Genomic DNA, 21,811 nt, shown 5'->3' with positions numbered 1-21,811 from the left:
GGGCCTTGTGTCCTCGTCCGCAGTCCCCAGGGCGTGGCTTCGAATCGAGCACCGCACTTTTTCTTATTCTTTAGTTGGTATATTTTGTTTGATAGTAGATTCCCAAGTCGCTCCGGACTAGTAATCCTGAACCTGTGTGTGCACTCGCGCCTCAGAAATTTAATCTGATAGCTGGTGCGGTAGCGCACCCCTTTCATCTCAGCACTCGCGAAGCAGAGGCAGGTGATCTTTAAATTCAGACTAGCTTGGTGTACAGACCAAGTTCCAGGACAGCCAGGGCTACACCGACAAACCCTGTATGGAAAAAAAAAAAGAAAAGAAATTTAATCATTAGTATCCCGCGTGATAGTATGCGCCTGTGATCCTAGCACTCAAGAGGCAGAAGCTTGAGTTCTAGATCGGCTTGGGCATCATCTACATCATCTAAAATAGAAATTAAAAAATTAGCTCGATAGTGGGATAATAAAGAGAATCTGCTTTGTGGTTCAACTCTAGTTCAAAAATAGTTGCCTGAACTTCTTTATGATGGATCATAACCTATAACTGTAAACTAAAATAAAGCTTTTCTCCTCTCTCTCTCTCTCTCTCTCTCTCTCTCTCTCTCTCTCTCTCTCTCTCTCTCTTCTATCTTTCTTTCTTTTTTTTGAGATAGGGTCTCTCTGTAGCTTTGGAGCCTGTTCTGGAACTAGCTCTTGTAGACTTGCTGGCCTCGAACTCACAGAGATCCACCTGCCTCTGCCTCCCGAGTGCTGTGATTAAAAGCGTGCGCCACCACAGCCCAGCTCCCTTTCTTCTATAAATTGCTTTTTGTCAGGATATTTCATTTTTCTGTCACAGCAGAGAAATGAAAGTAGAAATTACTACACTTAAAATGTTGCAAGAACGGGACGGTGGTGCTGGTGGTGCCGGTGCTGATGCTGGTGGTGCTGCTGGCGCTGTTTGTTCTGGTGCTGCTGATGCTGGTGGTTCTGTCTGGTGCTGCTGGTGCTGGTAGTGATGGTGGTGCTAGTGCTGGTGATGATGCTGGTGCTGGTGGTGCTACTGGTGCTGGTTTGTGCCGGAGGATGGTGATGGTGGTGGTGAGATAGCTTGGTGGTTAAGAGCACTGGCTGCTCTTTTAGGGAACCCAGGTTCAATTCCCAGCACCCATATGGCAGCTTACAACCTGTAACTCCAGTTCTAGTGTGCTTGCTGCCCTGCTACCCTCTTCTTGTCTCTGCTGACACCATGCATGGACATGGTGCACATCACACAAAGGTATAAAAATAAAATGGGTGTGAGGGAGGCAGAGGTAGGTAGATCTCTATGATTTTTGAGGCCAGTTTGGCCTACTCAGTGATTTATTGGCTAGAAGTGAGACCCTGTCTCAAAAAACAGAAGTATTAAAAAGAAACTTCAGCGCTGTTTAGCAAACCCAAATCTTCAAAAGAGGTAACATATGTTGTGTGTGTGGTACATGTACAAGGGTGGGGGTATATGCATACTTATGTTGTCTGTAGAGGCCAGAGGGCAATGGCAAGTGTCCTGCTCTTTCATTCTTCACCTTATTCCTTCGAGGCAGGTCTCTTACTGAGCCTGGAGCTAGGTTGGTGGCCAGCAAGTCTTAGGATCCTCCTGTTTCTGCCTCCCCATAGTACTGAAGTTATAGACACACAGAGCCAAACTCAGCTTTTAAAGCAGGTTCTTTTTTTTTTTTTTTTTTTTTTTTTGCAGGTTCAGACATGAGCTCAGGTTTTCAAGCTTGTGAAAAAGTGCTCTTTCCCACTGAGCCAGCCCCTTAGCTCCCACTGTCATTTGTTTTTCAGGAATCACTTAAACCAGTGGTTCTCAGCCTTCCTAATGCTGCGACCTGTTAATACAGTTCCTCATGTTGTGGTGACCCTAAGCATGAAATTATTTTGATGTTATTTCATAACTGTAATTTTGCTACTCTCATGAATGGTAATGTAAATATCTGATATGCAACCCCCAAAGGGGTCTCTGCTCACAGGTTGAGAACCACTGACTTAAACTATGCATCTCTCTGATCTCTATGGTCCACTGGGGGTGGGAGGGGGAGATCATATTACTCCACAGATGGCTTTCAAGATCTGCTGTTCAGTCACTGACCAAGGACTGAACTTAGTAGCGTCTGTAGATGTGGGTGACACAGGACCAAGCACACCACGGTTCATCTTCAAAATATGGCTTTTGACCCAAGAGCCTATTCCACAGGTTGAACTGGGAGCATGACAAATAGGTGGGCCCCCTTCTCAGTGGCAGAGAATTCAAAGGATTGAGCGCAAGACTGCCCAAACACAAGACTGCCCAAACACAAGACTGCCCAAACACGAGACTTCCCAAACACAAGGCTGCCCAAACACAAGACTGCCCAAACACAAGACTGCCCTAACACGAGACTGCCCAAACACAAGGCTGCCCAAACACAAGGCTGCCCGAGCACAAGGCTGCCCAAACACAAGGCTGCCCAAACACAAGGCTGCCCAAACACAAGGCTGCCTGAGCACAAGTCTCCCCAAACACAAGACTGCCCAAACACAAGACTGCCCGAGCACAAGACTGCCTGAGCACAAGACTGCCCAAACACAAGACTGCCCGAGCACAAGACTGCCCAAACACAAGACTGCACAAGACTGCCCAAACACGAGACTGCCCAAGGCTGCCCAAACACAAGACTGCCCAAACACAAGGCTGCCTGAGCACAAGTCTGCCCAAGTCGTATGAAGCTCGTTTTAGGGTTCCAAAAATTAGTAATTTGCACTGGGAACATCAAAGGGCTCGTTTTACTTTTTCTACTTGTTCTCCAGCAGAGAGGACTCACTTGGGGGATACTCTAGATCTAGAATAATGGATGTTTGCTTGGAGTTATAAACTACTAAACTTGAAAGACTAACATTTAGATGCTCATAGCCTTAACACCATGTTGTGCCAGGACTTTCCTGTCTGCCTGCCTCTGATAGGAAACTATGTCCCTTTGCTGGCTGAGTTATCATCTACAAAGTGCTGTGTTCTGCTGAGCTGAAGTGCACATGGTGTTACAGCTTGGGAGAGAAGATGTGGTAGCAGCCTTGCAGAACACTTCAGTAAGAACATTCTTTCCCCTAACATTTAAGAAACAGAAACTTAAAGAGTAATACCCAGCAGGGTGAGAAGGTGAGAAGCAAGAAAGCCCAACGCCCCAAAGGCTGGTGACTACAAAGTGGTATGAATGAGCTCAGAATCGTACTCACTGGCATTGGCTAGCTTCTTTTTAGGTAGTCTTATATGGCTGAGGCTGGCCTTGAACCTCTTTCCTCCACTTCTCCTGCATGCTGGGATTACAGGTGTGCACAGCCATGCCTGGTTACTTGTTTTCAGAGCAAATCAATCTCCCTTGGCTGATCCTCAAGTGTTAGGTCAGCAGACTTCTTCCTCCTTGCCCTCATAGGCCTCACCTGGTTTGGGATGGCATAGTTTTTCTCATCTCTCCCTGTTCTGATTCACCAACCATTACTGTCTAGGAATAGACCAGCTTTATAACCAATTCAGAAGACTAAGTTAAGGCTAGGTGTCCTGGATATACCTGTTATCTCGCAGTGCTTAGACCAGGGCGAATGATTTCTAGTAAAAAAAGAAAAAGAGCCCTCTAAAGAAACTCCTTAGATCTCTTCTCTTTGTAGTCCTTTCTAGAAGTTTCTTTCCTAGCCAGATGTGGTAGCATATGCTAGTAAGCCCAACTTTCAGAAGACGGAGACAGGAGGAACCAGAATTCAAGGCCAGCTTGAGCTATGTAGCAAGACTGTCTTCAAAAACACATTTCACACACACGAATGTGCTCGCTCTTGCTTTTTCCTAGGTAACTAATCTCAGAGCCTTGTTCTCTCTCTCTCCCTCTCTCTCTCTCTCTCTCTCTTTTTGATTTTCGAGACAGGGTTTCTCTGTAGCTTTTGGTTTCTTTCCTGGAACTAGCTCTTGTAGACCAGGCTGGCCTCGAACTCACAGAGATCCGCCTGCCTCTGCCTCCCGAGTGCTGGGATTAAAGGCGTGCGCCACCACCGCCCGGCTAGAGCCCTGTACTCTTAAGAGCAAACCTTACTCCATCAGAAAGCCCCCAGAGGAAGCCAAGCACTTAAGGCCTATTCAAATCTCTGGAGAACCTGCTAATTCTGTCTGAAAGTAGAAAAAAATGCCAATTGTCATAGTTCTGAAGGAATTTCATTTTTATTTGTATTTGAAGTTCCTCTCCTTCCACGTGTGCCAGTCTGTGAATGTCTTATGCTTGAACTTCTTGTTAAGTTCCTAGTGGGAGAAGAGTGGGGAAAGCCTCACCACATACAAAAGCTTAACCCCACCTCTCTGTCTGATGTCATCCTCCTTCTGGGGTGTTACGTGCTTTATACATCCTGATGTTTCCCACTTGCTGTGGTGTGAGGAGAGGAATGCAGCATACAGCACTACAGAGGGCGGAGGTGGAAGACAGCAGAAGCACTCTCACGGATTGCTCTTCCAGTTCCCAGGAGCTCCTGAGGACATGGCTCTGTGGCAGACAGAGTGTGAAGAAAGCCCACTCTGCCCTGGGCCCTCAGGATAGCACTGTGTTCTAAAGGCAAAGGCCATGTGGTTAGGGAACAGACTGGGTGGCACCATTTGAGGACAAATAGGGGAGGCATGCATGGCTTGATTCCCCAGAGACAGGCAGTAACCGGGAAGACTGTAGATCATAAGGATGGTTGCTGATTTGGCATCAAAGGTGTGATACTGTCAAGGCCACAATGGCTGAAAGTGGCACCACCAACATGCTGCAGCCAGAGGAAGCGAGTGGCCAACTCGCGTATGAACGGAGGATGTTCTGTGAGTGCCTCAGCCAATAGCTCAGAGCTTCACAGAAAGGCCACTCTGCCTGGCAAGCTTCTCTTGGACAGTGTCTCCCATGGAGTCTTCGAGGCACTTACATAGCATATTTCTGTGTCCATTCTCTTGCTAGTCTGTTGTATCTGGAAGACAAAATCAGATGGAGCAACACCCTCACTTGAAATGTTAATCCTTTCAATGTGGAGTAGAGCACATGAGGGGGTAAAGCTGCCACTTGTCAGGCATCTGGGACTGATGGATGAGCGAAATAAAGGCTTTCTCTGGAACAGGACTTTGGTTATGGGTGTAACCCATTAGCGTGGTGTTTCCTGTTGCTCCTCCATAACTACCTGTGGTGGTTTGCAATAATGCAAACCTAATCTTTTCTCTCCCATGCCCTTCATTATGAATGAAAGATGTGGAAGGAGTTCAGCTTGGAATATTCCAGGCTGCCTGGCACACAAACTCCAGAATGCTGGCATAGTCTGAATCCACGTGACCTTTTGTAGCTGGGTCACCTCTCTGTGAATGGCTTATCACATCCCTTGACTGTTTACCTTGAAACATAAAACATCTTCTGCTTTGTGGGGTCGCAGGGAGACCTGGACGGCCCTGTGTAAAGCTCCCAAGCCACACCTGGTACCTAGTCGGGGCTCTGTAGGTATCTGCACTTAGCTTCGTACTGCAATGAGAACTGATGCCATACATACAATAGTAAACTAGAAATGAGAAAGCAGCTCACACCAAACATTAAAATAAATACAGTTTAAGCTGGGCACGGTGGTGCACTACTATCCTCGCACTCAAGAGGCAGAGGAAGGTGGATTTCTGTGATCAAGGCCAGACAGGGTTACTCAGTGAGATCCTGTATCAACATCACCAAAACAAACAAGCAAAAACTTTAAAATCCAGTCAATTCAAATTCATTGAATTTGATACTGGGAAACTTCACTAAGGAAATCAGATTTATAAAAGCCTCAAGAAGCTGGGCAGTGGTGGCATGCACCTTTAATCCCAGCACTTGGGAGGCAGAGGCAGGTGGATCTCTGTGAGTTAGAGACCTGGTCTACAGAGTTAGTTCCTGTAACAGCTAGGGCTGTTACACAAAGAAACCCTACTTAAAAAAAAAATGAATGAAAGAATGAATGAATGCCTCAAGAAAAAAGGCTTGAAAAAAATCCTTTTTTATCCTAATCTCTTCAGACAAAAGTAACTGATGAACTAAAAAGACTTAATAATCTTTTGGGGCTTTTTTGTTTTTGTTTTTATTATTATTATTTTTGAGACAAGGTTTCTCTATGTAGCCCTGACTGTACTGAACTCACTCTGTAGACCAGGCTAGCCTTAAACTCAGATCCACCTGCCTCTGCCTCCCTAGTGCTTAGGTTAAAGGCGTGCACCACCACTGCCCAGTTTTTTTTCTTTTTTGCTATCTTTTAAAAGTTAGTTTATTTCATGCGTGTTGATGTTTTGCCTGCATGTCTCGTGTGAGGATGCCAGATCCTCTGGAACTGGAGTTACAGACAGTTGTGAGCTGCCATGTGGGTGCTGGGAATTGAAACCCTCTCCCAAAAAAATAAACCCAAACCAGACAAACAAACAAACAAACAACAACAAAGAGCACTGGCTGCTCTTTCTAGAGGACCCAAGTTCAATTCTCAGTACCCCATGGCAGCTCACAACCCTGTGTAACTCCAGTCCCAAGGGAGTCAATGTCCTCTTCTTGCCTCTGCTGGCACCACATATGCACATGGTGCAGACATGCACATAGGCAAAACACCCACACACATATAAATAAAATCTAAATGAAGAAAAAGGTCTGGATCTAGCGCCACACAGTGGGCTGTGCCGTCAGTAGGTTGCTGCTTGGGCTCTGGCACCCTTGGCCCCTGCTCAGAGACTGCATGTGCTCTAGCATAAGGCTGTACCTCGCCAAGGAGGGGAGCCCTACAGTCCTGGGTCTCCCTGGTGTGGAAACAGCTGGCAGCGAGGGCAGGCGTGCTAAAGTGCAGCCACACCCTCTGGACTTCTAATCTTCACAGCAAGCTAACCTTGGCAGTGCTGCCTCATTCTGGGGATTTCCAAGAAGACAACCCCCTTATTTTATGTCATAAACTTTGTAATTTAATCCAGAATTTCCTTGTCATATTCTTCTGGGTCCTTTGTTGACTGACCACTGACTTAGCTGTCCTCAGGTCAGGGCTTGACAATATTTTAGGATTCAGCAATGACAGTTGATAAGTTATCTGGAAGGGCAAAGTGCTTTTATCCCTTCTCCCTCCTCTGAGCCAAAGGATGTGTTAGGAAGAGCCAGGAGGCTAAGCCCAGGGCACACCTGCATACACTGCATACATGGGCTTGGCTCGGGAGGAAGATGTCCGTGGGAACTGAGGCAGTTGCACACAAAGCCAACCCAAAGAGGATGCATACTTCTCTCTGTCGGCCTTGTAGGTGTGGGCTATTTCTGGCACCAGTGGGTCATCAGGGTTGGGGTCGCAGAGAAGAGAACAGATGGACAAGAGAACTAGGAAGAAAAGAAAGCGTCAGTCAGCGGGGGCCGTGGGCCTGTGGATCACGGGTGGGTCCAGTGAACCTCCTGAACTGCACTTCCTGTTTCCCGCAGCGCTCCAGTTTGATGATTCTGTTCAACTCGTGATATTTGCTGTTAAAATAGCAGCATGCTGCACATCACAGGGTAGTTCCAGCACACTGTTCTAGGACACCACCTCTGCTGTGGTCCGAGACTTTACCTCCCTACTTCACAGAAGCCCCTGAGGTCTTAGTTCTCACTCTCCCAAAACCCTCATCTGTGCCCATCCCACACACGGACAGTGCTCCAGACGTCTTTGTTTAGTGGTAGGAAGACAGGGATTCAGAATCTTGAAGCTCGACTGAGACTCTGAACCAGGACTGCAAAGCCAATGCACCTTCCTACTGCACTCTCCTGTCAAGGGCCTTGCGCAAAGAAGTTATTTACCAGGGCCTGCTAAGGAGCAGATAAAACTTTGAGAGCTGTATTTGTGCTTTGCCCTAAATCTACCATGACTCAAAACAAACTGTCCAAAGTCCTGACAACAGTTTCCTACTGATGGGAAGAGAGGGTCCCCTTTAGTGAAGAGATTCAATTCTTCTTATGTTCTAAAAGTCTGCCACTTGAGGGCTGTAAGCTCCCTCCACATCACTCAGGCTGCCTGCCCTTTGTAAGAGCCCCTTGCTGCTGTTCTCCTTTTCCCCTTCTTTTCTGACTCTGATGGCGGCCCCTGACTTTCCTGGACAGTGGGATAAGGCTGTCTACCTGAGGAACAACCCAGAGAAGAGCCATTTTGGCAGAATGTTGGCCTGTTTCCTAGATGTGTCAGTGACAGAGTCCACTGTGACCCTGCACAGCACAGAGGTAGTGGCTCTGTCCTGAATTTACTATATCCATCTCTGCAGGCCTTTTCTAGCATCTAAAGCCTGTCCTGCCAGTTGTCCCACGCAGTTTGGAGCCTCTCCCAATGTCCAAAGCTCAGCCATTTGCTTTGCCTATGTCCCACTCATCTGGGGGTGGGAGTAGGTGGCTTGTTGTACCACCTACCCATTCCCAATCTTAGTTCAGGAGTACCTATAGTTCTGTAGCATGGTTTAGATTGGATTTTTTTTTGTTGTTGTTTTTTGAGAGAGGATTTCACTGTGTAGTCCTAGCTGTCCTGTAGGACAGGCTGGCCTTGAACTCACAGGGATCTGCTTGCCTCTGCCTCCCAAGTGCTGGGATTAGAAGTATATGCCACCATGCCCAGCTAAACTGAATTCTTAATCTCATTCACAACATGCTCATTATCACTTGTTTTGGGAAAGGAAAATTTCTTCACAGACTCTTGAGATCAGGTCCTGTATCTGTCCTTTCAGAGATGACTCACAGTCTGTGTTGGTCCTCCTTGGACGAATGAATGAAGGAAAAGTTTAATATTTGTCTTTTGACTTTTGGGTGAAAAATGCAAGTAGAGTTGTCTTCTTGTACCCGCTTGGCTGTTTTGAGCATCACACAGCAACTGACTGCTGAGAACCACTAGGGCACAGGTACGGTGTTTTACATGCCATCTCCTTACAGGGTGGAGAATGAGGTGGCACAGAACTGGGCAGGGCTCTGTGATCTGGGGAAGTCGTCTGTCCTTCATGCGTTTCCATGTACACTAGTCAGCAAAGGGGTAAAAGTACGAGACAGGCAGGCATGCTGAGTCCATGTCAGTGTCTCTACCTTTGGACACAGTCAATGCTGGGGACCACTGTGACCTCAGGATGTCCAGGCAGATGCTGCCACTGCTGTTTATATTAGGGTGATAGATTTTGGTAGTGAAAGCAACCTGTAAAAATAAGACACCAAGTCAGATAAGCCAAAGGAGATCTGGAAAAGAATCCAAGTGAAGAGCTTTCGGCAGTGCACCCATCCCAGCTCCTAAGGGGGAAAAGGCAGGCCACTCCAAGAGAAGTACTCCAACCCATTTCTTGCTGGATTCTCATTTTGAACATGGGGAACTGATGCCAACTTCCCTATGCACTGTGCTGTGAAGAATAACAAGCAAGGTGGTAGAAAGAACCCAAAGCCCAAATATCTACGCAAAAACCAACTTTAATTATGTTTATGATGAGCAACCGGTCACCATAAGAAACAGCCATAGCCGGGCAGTGGTGGTGCATGCTATTAATCCCAGCACTCAGGAGGCAGAGGCAGGTGGATCTCTGTGAGTCTGAGGCCAGCCTGGTCTACAGAGTGAGTTCCAGGACAGGCTCCAAAGCTACAGAGAAACCCTGTCTCGAGAAAACAAAAAAAAAAAAAAAAAAAAAAAAGAAAAAGAAAAGAAAAAAAAGGGTGTTACTATGTAGCTCTGGATGTCCTGGAACTCACTCTGTAAATCATGCTGGCCTTGAACTCAGACACCCCCTCCCCCTGCCTTGGTTCCTGAGTGCTGGGATTAAAGGTGAGTGCCACCACTACCCAGCTGTAGGGCATTTTCTTGATCAATGATTGGTATGGGAAGACTCAGCTCACTGTGGGTGATGCCACCCCTGGGCAGGTGGCCCTGGGCTGTATAAAAAAATAAGCTGAGTAAACCATGAGAAGCCAGGCAGTAAGCAGCATTCCTCCACAGTCTCTACACATGGCCCTGTCTCCAGGTTCCTGCTTGAGTGTCTTCTCTTAGTGATGGAGTGTGTGACCTAAGAGTCATAAGATGAAATAAACCCTTTCTTCTCCGAGGTGATTGGCCATGATGTTTTATCACAGCAGGAGAGACCATAAGACAAGGACTAATCATGAATATCTGCAGTTTAATGTCCCAGCAGGTCATAGCCATCGTTTGGAACAGCAGAGCATCGGGAGAAGGCACACACAGAGCTCTACTTGTGACACAGTGTCATCGTGAGCTGTCCTTTCATCAAAACGTTACGGGAGTTGTGGGCAGCCTCACCTTTGGGGGCTTGAAAGGATAATCTGTAGGGAAGTGGATGGTCAGGAAAAAAACACCTCCTTGGTAAGGACTGTCATTCTGGAAGGAGGAGACAGGAAACAATCAGTGCCTGCAGGAAACTGACGTAGAACAAGCTGGAGTTGTGCATGCAGCTTTACCTACCGGGCCCATGATGCTCGCCTGCCAGTGGAACACTACAACACAAAAGAGAGATGGCCATGTAAGGGACTCCTCAGCCCAGGGGGTGTGATCTACTGAGAAGGTGCCACCAAGCTCAGGGCACAAGGCCCACACAGAACCGCTTCATTTCTGACACTGACTACAAGTTTGGGACTTTGAAAAGCACCCTCAAGCTCCAAGACTCACAAGGACTCCCAGGGATCCCCGGGAGTTACTGTCGCCAGGGTTCAAGGTACCAAAGTGACACAGATGCAAACTGATTTCCTAGACACAGTTATGGCCATCAGGAGCGCTTACCAGCGCGGCAGTGCGAGCCGTTAGCAGACCTCGCCATGACACGGCTGATGAGCAGCTCTCAGAGACCGAGTTTTAATAGCTCACACATCTTTTTTGGTTAAGAATAATTCTTTTCTTTTTTCAAGATTTATTTTTATTTGATGTGTGTGGGTATTTTGCCTGCATGTATGTATGTGTACCACACATGTGCCTGGTACTGAGAAGGCTGTAACAGTGTTGGGTTCCCTGGAACCACAGCTGAAGAGAGTTGTGGATGCATATGGGCTGGGAACTGAAATCAGGCTCTCTGAAGGGCAGCCAGTGCTCTTACCCACTGAGCCCTTTCTCCAGCCCATGACTCATTTACTACAGCTTAGTGCTCTCTCTGCACAGAATTATGCCTCAGCTAGTCGTCTGCCACTCTGTATGTTGCTGCTGATAAGGCTTTTCTGCTCCCCAGTTTTCCCCTTGATTCATTTTGAAGCTCTTTTCAGAGAGTCTCTTTCAGGCTGTGGGGCCCCTTGGTCACACACATCATCTCACTCCGTGACCCAGGCAGTGTTCCGAGGACTTGATGACTAATCAAGATGAAGCTTTCCTGTTCTTCTCAAGTTCCTGCCCTTCGGCAACCAGACTTTCTTATCAAACCTTCTGTTCTCTCCAGCATCTTGGGCTGTCTTCCCTGCTCTGCCTGTGTCCAGAGCAGCTCCTTTGAAGGCTCCAAATAGCCACATCCAAGGTTCCAGAGTCCCTCAGGACAATGGACTCCAGAGCCTCTGCTGAAGCCGGAAGCCGTCTTTTCATTCAGGGGTGGCCTTCTGAGTTTTTAGAGGTCTTTATCTCAAGAGGATTCATCTCATATAAATTCATGACAGGTATGAAAATAGGGCCAGGGTTAAGGCCTGGGCTTGTCCTGGTTTTCCTTCACCTGTTCAAATACTCTATCAGCTCAGTCCGTGCCAGCAGGACAGAGACAACACTGTCTAGAACACAAGGACTAAGGAGAAGCTTCCGAAACCCCTTGGCTGCAGAAAGGCAGCCAAGCAGCTCACAGATCTTCCTCAGTATTTCAATCAAATGCTTACTTACAGTTGCCTGAGCTAATGGAAACATCACTCCTTTAAAGCAGTTTTAAATGCTTACTTACAGTTGCCTGAGCTAATGGAAACATCACTCCTTTAAAGCAGTTTTAAATGATTATGGTGTGTGTGTGGTGCCATAGCACACACACAGAGGTCAGAAGATGAATGGAGGAGTCCCTTCCTTCCTTTCATCTGTGAGTTCTGGGGAGTTGACTCAGACGTTATCAGCAAACACCTTTACCTGCTGAGTCACTATGCCTAGCCATTTATTCAACTTTTAAATGTATAATCCAGTGGCATTATATGCATTAATATTCTTTTTGTAAGCTTTACTTTTATTTTCTGCATGAATGTTTTGCCTGCAAGTATGTATAAGTACCATGTGTGTGCATGGTGCCTGCAGAGTCCAGAATAGGGCTGGACTTGGAGTTAAGGATGGTTGTGAGCTCTCATGTGAGTGCTAGAAATCAAACTGGGTTCACACTTTATCTATCCAAACACCCGATAGGCATTGGGGCTGTATTAGCTACTGTCCTTATTGCTACAATGGAATACCTGACCAAAGCAACCTAAGGAGGGAGGGAGGGGTTTACTCTAGTTCACAGTTCTGGGGTACAGTCCAGCATGGCAGAGAAAGCAGGGCAGTAGGAGCTCCAGAAGCCGACCACAGCCTCTACAGTCAGGAAGCACAGAAAGGATGCTGATGCTTAGCTAGCTTTCTTCTGATCTATTCTGGGACTCCCCGTGGAATGGTGCCACCCACATTTAGTGTGGATCTCCTCACCTAAGCTAATCTGGATTCCTCACAGGCAAGGCCAAGGTTTGTTCCTACAGTGATTCAGGCCAGATTAGCTGCCGTGGGCTGTTCCATTGGATTAGACCCCGCTCTTCAAGAATCCACCCTTCCTCACACAGTTCTGTCACTGTGCCGTCCTTGTACAGTGCAGAGGACTGTCCAGAGACCCAACAGCCCACAACCAGCCTGTGTGAGGTGGCAGAGGTCTGGCTAGAGCTGCTTCTCCAGTCTCCTGTGGAGAAGCGCAGAGGCCGGAGAAGAGCTCCTCATACTGTCTTCTCTTGGCCGAGGCACACAGCAGCGGCCACGCCCTGTCAGTCCTCCGCCAGCGCGCTCACAGGTCCAGTCCTCTTCAGCTAGCTGTGTACCATTTGCAAAGTATCCCATGTCTGATCTGGGACAACCTGCCTTCCCTCTGACTCAGTAGAGAATGATTTCCAACAGTTCAGGCTCCATCTGGAATGTAACCTGACCAGTCACCCTGAGGTGAGCTCAGGATCCCCACTGAAAAAGTACTTCAGGCAGGAGCTTGCAGATCTTCACTGTTTTAGTCTGCCCACTTTACTGAATTCTGGAACTTTCCCATTCTTCCCTTTCTATTTTTTTTCTTTTTTGGATACTAGCCAAAATTAATCCTAAGCATGCTCGAGCTGCCTCTTTTCTGGACTTTTTCACTAGGTCTCTGAAGAATCCAGTCCCCAGCTTCATAGAGGCTGAGCTCCATTGCGCAACACACCTTTCACGGACTCTAACTTAATAGGTAACTATTTCTCTTCTCCATCTCTTTCCTCCTGGCAATTGCTAAAATTTACAGTTTGCCTGTCCTGTTGTTATTGTTCCCAAATTATAATACAATGGAAAATGTTCTTGAGCTTCAAAAACAACAAACAAACAAAAGGAATGAATGAAAAGAAAAGCAATCCACACTGGGCAAGGTGGAACATGATTCCAGAAATCTGGGAGATAAGACAGGAAAATTAAGAGTTTAGGCTATGGTGAGCTATAATTACATACTCCAGGTCAACCTCAGCTGTCTCAGAACAAACTAACACAAAGCAGTTTATAAGCATGTGAAAGAAAACAATTAGATTTCTTAAGAACTGTTCAACTAAGGAGAGTGGGAATGAGGTCTGGCCCTGATAACATTGAAGGTTTTGGTTACAAGCCTTCTGGAATCTTTTGGAAAAATACTCACAGTCATCACCTACAGGTCCTGCAGAACACTGAGCAGGCGGATCCCTCTGTAAGTCAGTCAGTTCCTAGGATACAAGACAGGAGTTAGGTTGCTATAGGCCTAGGGAGCTGCCTCTATCACTGCCGTCCAGCAGAAGGCAGAGGCCTTCGGAGAGGGTGGGAAAGAAGGTCAGGCAGGAGGCTACTCTCAGAGGAGGATACAAATGGCCAAAGTTCATGGTGACAGTCTACAGAGATGGCTCAGCAGATAAGAGCACTTGCTGCTCTTCTGGAAGACCTGAGTTCTCATCCCAGCACCCTCTTCAAGAAACTTATAACTACCCTAACTCCAGCTCGAGGGGATCCAACATCCTCTTCTGGCCTCCAAGAACATCTTTACATATGTGACATAGACATACACAAAGAAACACAGACATATGAACAAAATAAAAATAAACAGGGTTCAAGGTGAGTAGTAGTTTGTATCTAGGAACCAAAGGAACATCAAAATGCGACACCTTGTGGGATGGCTAATCTTGGTGGTCAACTTGACTAGATCTGGAAACAATCAAAATGCAAGCATCTGGGCACACCTATGAGAGATTTTCTTGACTGGATGATGTGAGGTGGGAGGACCCATGCTAACCTGGGCCACACTGTCTGCCCACAGAAAAGGACATAGGAGAAGGAGGCTTTTGCTGTTTGCTTGCTAGCTCTCTTGCTGGCAAGCTCACCTATCCTGCAACTCTTTGCTGGTGGTAAAACCTACTTCTTTGGGATTCCAAGAGACTGAAGACCAGCTGAGATGGCCAGCCTGGTGTTCAAAACAACCACCAAATTCTTCACTTTTCCACAGAGAGACAGTCACTGTTGGACTAGCCAGACCACAGCCTGTAAGCCACGCTACCAAGTTCCATATATATTTTCTCATTCTATCAGTTCTGTTCCTCTAGAAAACCCCAGCTAATACACCATCTGAGAGGGACTTCACACTGTGAGCCTGACCAGCCTGACAGCTATCACACTGCCTAAAAGTACATCCTGGTATTATCACTGGGGAGTCAAGCCTTAGAGACCAGAAAGAAGAACAGCCGAGGAGGAGCCCAATGAAGCATGTTCTTGTGAGCCTATCAAGGGATTCTAATAGACTTTGGACATTTTAAAATGACCTCTGTTCTGTCTTCTTGGATGTCTGTCTAGAGCCTATAGTCCTAAGATTTTATTATAGCTCATGCCTGATCTTGGGGAATGGAATAATTTTCTCTGCTCAAAGGGATCCAGTTTCACGTTTCCCTGAAGTTTCTTTCCAGGTACTTTCAAGAACTTCTTTTCCTCACTACATCTGACTGTTACAAATGGAACTATTAGTGTATTTTCAGGGTCCTTTAGATAGACCCACTGGTAACCCAACTGACACACTTGATGACCCCAATCAACACAAAGAAGTCAGATAGACTGTCATCCTAATTCCCTAATGAGAGTCTGGGTTAGTTCTTCAGGAGGGGGGAATGGTGAGGCAAGAAGCTAGAGATGGGCTAGACAGTTTAGGGGCAGGGATGCCAAAAGCAGCAGTTGTAGGAATGGCCTTGATTCCTTGGCTAAGAACACCAGTAATCTTCCCTAACTTGGACACTCTAGTCCAGACATTAATCCCTTCCAGTGAACAGCTATGGAACTGTATCTCTGGATTTTCATGATAGGAATAGGTTTTATTTATTCCCCAATCTTACTTAGCTCATCCCTTAAATGATTTTAGAATTACTTCTTCAAAGGCATTGAGTGTTAATAGTGGCATTGGAGGTCCATTAAAAGAAAGCTATCTCCTGATACAGATAGTGGAATCAACTTTGGGTTTGGATGGAGACCTAATATTACAAGGTACCCAAAACCTAATAGTTAATCCAGTTGGGTGATCAATCACATGGCTCGGACCACAGTTCAGGAAGGAGGATTAACCTAAAGCCAAGCTAAAGTGGTAATAAACAGTCCCTATACTGGCCTAAGTCTGGTCACGCTCTCCTAACACTCTGGGTATCCTCGCTCTTTCTCTGAAGCTCCATACCCTACCCCATAAGACTTCTTGTCTGCCATGCAGCTGCTTGCTAGCTGAGCTCCAAGCCTAACTCAAAGGCATGGTTTTGTCTTCCTCTTTTCCATCTCCCTTCTCCTGGCGTCAGCCTATGAGACTAACCATGTGTGTTATGGAGGGCAGAGCCAGGTGAGCGAAGCTGCCCAAGCCCTTTGGAGCTTTTAAGACCACGAGTCCCAGAGGTCACACACTGAGCTATTTACACCTCTGAGAGGATTTGGGTTTTGTTTCGATTTGATTGTAACTGTGCCCTGGTTCTTCCCTTTGGAATAGAATGTTTGTAACATTTGATTTTATAGAACTTACAGTTAAGAGACTTTAGGTATTTATTTTGGTTTTAGGCACAAAATTTCCCTGTATAGCCCTAGCTGTCCTAGAACTCCTTCTTTAGATCAAGCTGGCTTTGAATCAGGGATTCTCCTGTCTCTGTCTCCTGAGAACTGGTATTAAAGGCATATCCCACCATGTGGCTTTGACTTTGGATATTTTAGAGAATGAATTTTAAAAACTTTTTAAAATTAGTTTTTTTCCCATTACATTTTATGTGTAAATGTTTTGCCTCTATGTATATATGTGTCTGGTGACCATGAAGGTCAGAAGAGAGCATCTGGGGCTGCAGAGATGGTTCAGAAGTTAAGAGCACAGGCCACTCTTCGAGAGGTCCTGAGTTCAATTTCCAGAGAGCACATGGTGGCTCACAACCATCCATCATGAGATATGGCGCCCTCTTCTGGCCTGCAGGCATACATGTAGACAGAACGCTGTATACATAATAAATACATCTTTAAAAAAAAATAACAAGTGCTCTTAACTGTTATGCCATCTTTCCAGTCTGAGACTGAACTTTTAAAGTTTGAGGGTTGTTTGTTTGTTTGTTTGTTTGTTTTCAAGACAGGGTTTCTCTGTGTAATAGCTCTACCTGTCCTGGAACTCGCTCTGAGTTTAGCCGGGCGGTGGTGGCGCATGCCTTTAATCCCAGCACAGAGGCAGGCAGATCTCTGTGAGTTCGAGGCCAGCCTGGTCTACAAGAGCTAGTTCCAGGACAGGAACCAAAAGCTACGGAGAAACCCTGTCTCGAAAAAAAGATTGGCCTGGTCGACCAGGTCAGTTAGGACTGCACAGAGACCTTGTCACAAAAAAAAAAACAAAAACAAAAACAAAACAAAAACAAACCAAATCAGAACAAATCAGAATTGCGGCAAAAAATTTTTTTCCAGGATCAGGAAAAGAACGAAAAGCAGATATGCTAAAATGTTTACACATGGTAACAGGTAGTGAGGGGGAACAGAACTGGGCTTTACTTTTTCTGCGATGCACTTCCCAAACTCTAGGAGAACGGATTAACAGAAGACTGTAACCTACAGGACGAGAGACTCCTCCTCACTAGTTACCTTGTTAGGCATAAGCGCCAGCCCGCAGCTGCGCGCGCACGTGACACGGTAGCGTGACCCCGCCCCCGCGCGCCGCCCGCTCTGCACGCGCACCCGGCTCCTAAATCCGCGCCGCCGGCGGTGGCTCCGCTTCGCACGGGGCAGGTGTCTGCGTGCATCGCCGCGGGCTTGTCGTCGTTGCGGCAGCCCGCGGAGCGGAACAGCGGGAGGACCTCGTTTCCGCCACTCTTACCTTCTGGATCCGTTTCAGCGCCATGCTCCCGCTGCTCGGGCCCGGCCGGCCCCGCGGGGCTTGCCTGAGGCGGCCGGCTGGGCCGCAGAGTTCCACGCCGGGAGCGGAGGTCTGCGCGTGCGCGCCGCGGGGCACTGTGGGGCGGTTGTCGTTCGCGCCGCGGGCCCGCGCCTGAGAACCAGGTCCGGCAAGGTCGGTTAGTCGGTCGCCGTCCCCGGGCCCTGTGGCGCTGGTTTCTGCTAGACGAGGGCCTAGGCACCGGGACGTGCCTGACACCGCAGGTGCCACACGCAATGCTCTCTGCCCCCGCCTGGGCTCCTCCCCAGGCTGTCACAAAACTCCTGAGTTTAGCCGGGCGGTGGTGGCGCACGCCTTTAATCCCAGCACTCGGGAGGCAAAGGCAGGCGGATCTCTGTGAGTTCGAGGCCAGCCTGGTCTACAAGAGCTAGTTCCAGGACAGGAACCAAAAGCTATGGAGAAACCCTGTCTCGAAAAATCCAAAAAACAACAACAACAACAAAAAACAAAACAAAACAAAAACAACAACCCCCCCCCCCCCAAAACCCAAAAGCTCCTGAGCTTAGTGGTTCTCAGCTCTGTAAGTATTCATTTGCTTTTGTATGCTTGCTGGTCAGAAGTGTTGCAGATTTTTCTGAATACGCGTAGGTGCTGAGTACAAATACATCCACATATCCGGAGAGCTGCATTTTCAATAGTACTTAGGAAGTTTTGATGCGCTGCCGAGGTTGAGACTCAGTCTGAAAGAACACACCGCAAGCTAACCTCTGTCTGCTTCCCCAAGACATCGGAGTGTCTTAAGACCGAGTAGTTACAAACTAATCAATATGTCACAAAATCGGCGTGCTAGATTGTAGCCAACATCTTAAAACTAAAGTAGGATACAATAAAATACACTGTATCAACGTATCTCCTCCAGTAAAGACTCAGAAAGGTTGTTACTGTGTCTATAAATAACATGTACCTAGGCAGATAGGGTATACTAATACAATAACTCCAGGACCAAAGGTGTTCCAAGGTCACCCTGGGCAATACAGTGAGTTTGAGGCGAGCCTAGATTACAGAGTAAGAGCGTGTCTTTAAAAAGGAAAAAAAATCCCAAACGGAATATTTAAAGCACATTGGAGGAGCTGAGGAGATGGCTTAGTGAAAGAGAGTGCTTGCTGGGCAGGCATACCCCGAGTTCGTGAGCACCCACAGAAAAAGTGGAGCATGGCTGTCCAACAGGAGGATCCCCAGAACTAAGTTAGCTTCCAGTTAAGTGAGAGATCTGCCGTAAAGGCAGTGATGTAGACAGCAGTAGATGCCTGACATTCTGCTCTGGCCTCTTTTCATGTTCCTGCACCACATCCTGCCCAAAACAAAATACCTCGAACACTTCTGTGCTTTCCCAGCCAGATGCCTGTGTTCCCTTCTCCTCTTCCCTAATCTGTCCTAAATACACATCACAGGTATAAGCTGCCCTCCAATCATAAGTCTTAACAAGCTCCACCCTCTTTCAAACTTCTTAAGGAGGGCTGGAGAGATGACTCAGTGGTTAAGAGCACCAGCTGCTCTTCCAGAGGTCCTGAGTTCAATTCGCAACAACCACATGGTGGCTTACAACCATCTATAATGAGATCTGGTTCCCTCTTCTGGCCTGCAGGCATACATGGAGGCAGAATTTTGTATACATAATAAATAAAATCTAAAAAAAAAAGCCCCACCGAACTTGTTAAGGAAGCCCCATAGCCTATAAGAATATATTCAGGGTTCTTTGTGATCCCTCATGATCTAGTGTCCATTTTCCTCTAATTCTGCTATCAAGATTTTTTCTAGGGCCAGAAAGCGGTGGTATATGTATTTCATCCTAACACTCAGGAGGCAGAGGCAGGCGAATTTCTGAGTTCCAGGCCAGCCTGGTCTACAGAGTGAGTTCAAGGACAGCCAGGGCTACAGAGAGAAACCCTGTCTCGAAAACACAGGGGAAAGATTTTTTATGGGTACCTCTTTTGCATTATTTATTTGGAGACAGGGTCTCTGTACATATCTATGGCTGTTCTGGAACTTATATATGACATCTGGTTCCCTCTTCTGGCCTTATATAGACCAGACTGGCCTCTAACTCATAGAGATCCACCCACTTCTGTGTCCTGAGTGCTCGGATTAAAGACATGTGCCATCATGACCTGTATCTTCTACATTTTAAAATCTTGACTGACTTTCTTTTTTCTTTAGATTTGTTTTATATGTATGAATGTTTTTGCCTGTATGCTTGTATGTATGTGTCCACAGAGGTTCAAAGAGGACAGAAGAGGGGTTGAATTTTCTGGAACCGGAATTAAAGATGTTGTGAGCCATCATGTGGTTCTGGGTCCTTTGTAAGAACAAATGCTCTTAATAAAATGGGGTAATAAAATGGGGTACAGACCTAAACAGAGAACTCTTAATAGAGGAATCTAAAATGGCTGAAAGACACTTAAGGAAATGTTCAACATCCTTAGCCATCAGAGAAATGCAAATCAAAACAACCCTGTACATCTTATACCTGTAAGAATGGCCAAGATCAAAAACACTGATGACAACTTATGCTGGAGAGGATGTGGGATAAAGGGAACACTTCTGCATTGCTGGTGGGAGTGCAAACTGGTACAGCCCCTTTGGATATCACTATGTGATTTCTCAGAAAATTAAGAAACGACCTACCTCAAGACTCAGCAATAGCACTTTTGGTTGGTACCCAAAGGATGCTCAATTGTGCCACAAGGACATGTGCTCAACTATGCTAACAGTATTATTATTTGTCATAGCCATAACCTGGAAACAACCTAAATGCTCCATTGACCGAAGAATGGATTAAGATGTGGTACATTTACACAATGGAGTACTACATAGCAGAAAAAAAATAATGACCTCTTGAAATTTGCAGGCCAATGGATCTAGAAAACATCATATTGAATGAGGTGACTCAGACACAGAAAGGAAAATATAATATGTACTCACTCATACGTGGCTTTTAGATATAAAACAAACAAGCAAACAAAAACCAGCCTACAATTTACAATCCTAGAGAGCCTAAACAACAAAGAGAATCCTAAGAGAGACACACATGGATCTCATCTACATGGGAAGTAGAAAAAGACAAGATATCCTGAGTAAATTGGGAGTGTGGGGACCATGGGAGAGGGTAGAAGGGGAGGGGGAGAATGGGACGAGAGCAGAGAAAAATATATAGCTCAATTTAAAAAATTCAAAAAAAGAAAAAAATTCTAACGAAACAAAACAAATGCTCTAAACCAGTGAGCCATCTTCCCAGCACCTTGGCTTACTTTCATCTGGAGAGCTTCCTTTATTTTTCTTGAGTGATCCTCCAAAGCCAGTTTGAGCATCACTCACATGGCTTAGGTAAAAGGTCTTCATTTTGGAGTTACATTTCCACAGCACACATTTCCAGCTGAGTTCAGTGGCTCTCACTTGTACTCTAGAGACTTTGGAAGCTGAAACAGGGATATTGTGAGTTGGAGTCAACCTGGGCAATGAGAGTCTGCCATTAAAAAAACTGTAAACAAATGTACCAGGGGGGTTGGTGCCTTGTACCTGTAATCCTAGCACTTGGGATGCTGAAACAAGAGGATTGCTGTTAGTTCAAGGCAAGACTGGAATACAAAGTGAGACCTTGTCTCAACAACAACAACAAAACCCAGGCATAATGGCACACACCTTTAGTCCTAGCACTTAGGAGGCAGAAACAGATCTTTGTGAATTTGAGGCCATTGAGGCCAGCCTGGTGTTTATAGCACCAACCAGGGCTACATAGTGAGATCTTGTCTTCCAACGAGACCTGTCTCCCAAAAGAGCAGGCAAGCAAACAACAATAAAGCAATGCTTCCCCCAATGTTGGTCACCTTGCAGAGAATAAGAGACTTTGGAACACTCAGCCCTAAATAGGACATCTGCATCACACCGATCTCCTCAAAGCCCAGATATCTCTGTTGATGAGGGGGCAGAAAGACTGTCAGAGCCTGAAGTGATGGATAACTTCAAGAGCCTTTTCCAGAGACATCAGGGGAGATGCATGCATGAGCTCACAGACTGACAGTATGCATAAGACTTGCACCAGGAGGCAGAGGCATATCTCTGATTTCAAGATCAGGGTGATTCAGTGATGGAGGTGGGTCATTTGTCTATCTGTTGCTTTCATTGGTTAATTAATAAAGAAACTGCTCGGCCTTTAATAGGACAGAAAATTAGGTAGGCAGAGTAAACAGAACAGAGGCTAGGAGAAAGAAGCCGAGTCAGGCAGTTGCCATGATTCTCC

General features: G+C 46.4%; 1 protein-coding gene across 3 annotated transcripts; it reads right to left on the bottom strand.

Moving 5' to 3' along the window:
* Positions 1-4,181: 4,181 nt before the first annotated feature.
* On the bottom strand, positions 4,182-17,623 carry Ube2d4 (ubiquitin conjugating enzyme E2 D4). 3 transcript variants are annotated; one of them, XM_075944226.1, is made up of 7 exons: positions 17,497-17,623; positions 13,807-13,870; positions 10,440-10,471; positions 10,278-10,355; positions 9,068-9,173; positions 7,166-7,354; positions 4,182-4,973 (listed from the first exon to the last, which is right to left on the bottom strand). In XM_075944226.1, the coding sequence occupies exons 1-7, from the start codon at positions 17,518-17,520 to the stop codon at positions 4,960-4,962; spliced, it is 507 nt and encodes a 168-aa protein (XP_075800341.1). In that variant the 5' UTR covers positions 17,521-17,623; the 3' UTR covers positions 4,182-4,959. The 3 variants fall into 3 exon arrangements, with proteins under 3 accessions (XP_075800341.1, XP_075800342.1, XP_075800343.1); XM_075944227.1 differs by having other exon boundaries at positions 7,261-7,354; XM_075944228.1 differs by lacking the exon at positions 10,440-10,471 and having other exon boundaries at positions 17,497-17,566.
* Between the last annotated feature and the right edge of the window lie 4,188 nt (positions 17,624-21,811).

The sequence above is a fragment of the Microtus pennsylvanicus genome, chromosome 12, assembly GCF_037038515.1.
Source record: "Microtus pennsylvanicus isolate mMicPen1 chromosome 12, mMicPen1.hap1, whole genome shotgun sequence".
Lineage (NCBI taxonomy): Eukaryota > Metazoa > Chordata > Mammalia > Rodentia > Cricetidae > Microtus > Microtus pennsylvanicus.
The sequence above is the reverse complement of the archived record's forward strand: the minus strand, read 5'-3'. Positions and strand labels throughout refer to the sequence as shown.

What these genes read in the sequence shown, in the direction of transcription:
- Ube2d4 (XM_075944226.1), bottom strand. Translation starts at nt 17,520, where the DNA reads ATGGCGCTGAAACGGATCCAGAAG. An exon ending in AGGACCTGTAGGTGATGACT is followed by an intron (nt 10,472 to 13,806) that starts GTGAGTATTTTT and finishes TTTGTGTTGTAG; the next exon opens with TGTTCCACTGGCAGGCGAGC. An exon ending in AGCATTGACTGTGTCCAAAG is followed by an intron (nt 7,355 to 9,067) that starts GTAGAGACACTG and finishes TTTTCTTCCTAG; the next exon opens with TTCTCTTGTCCATCTGTTCT.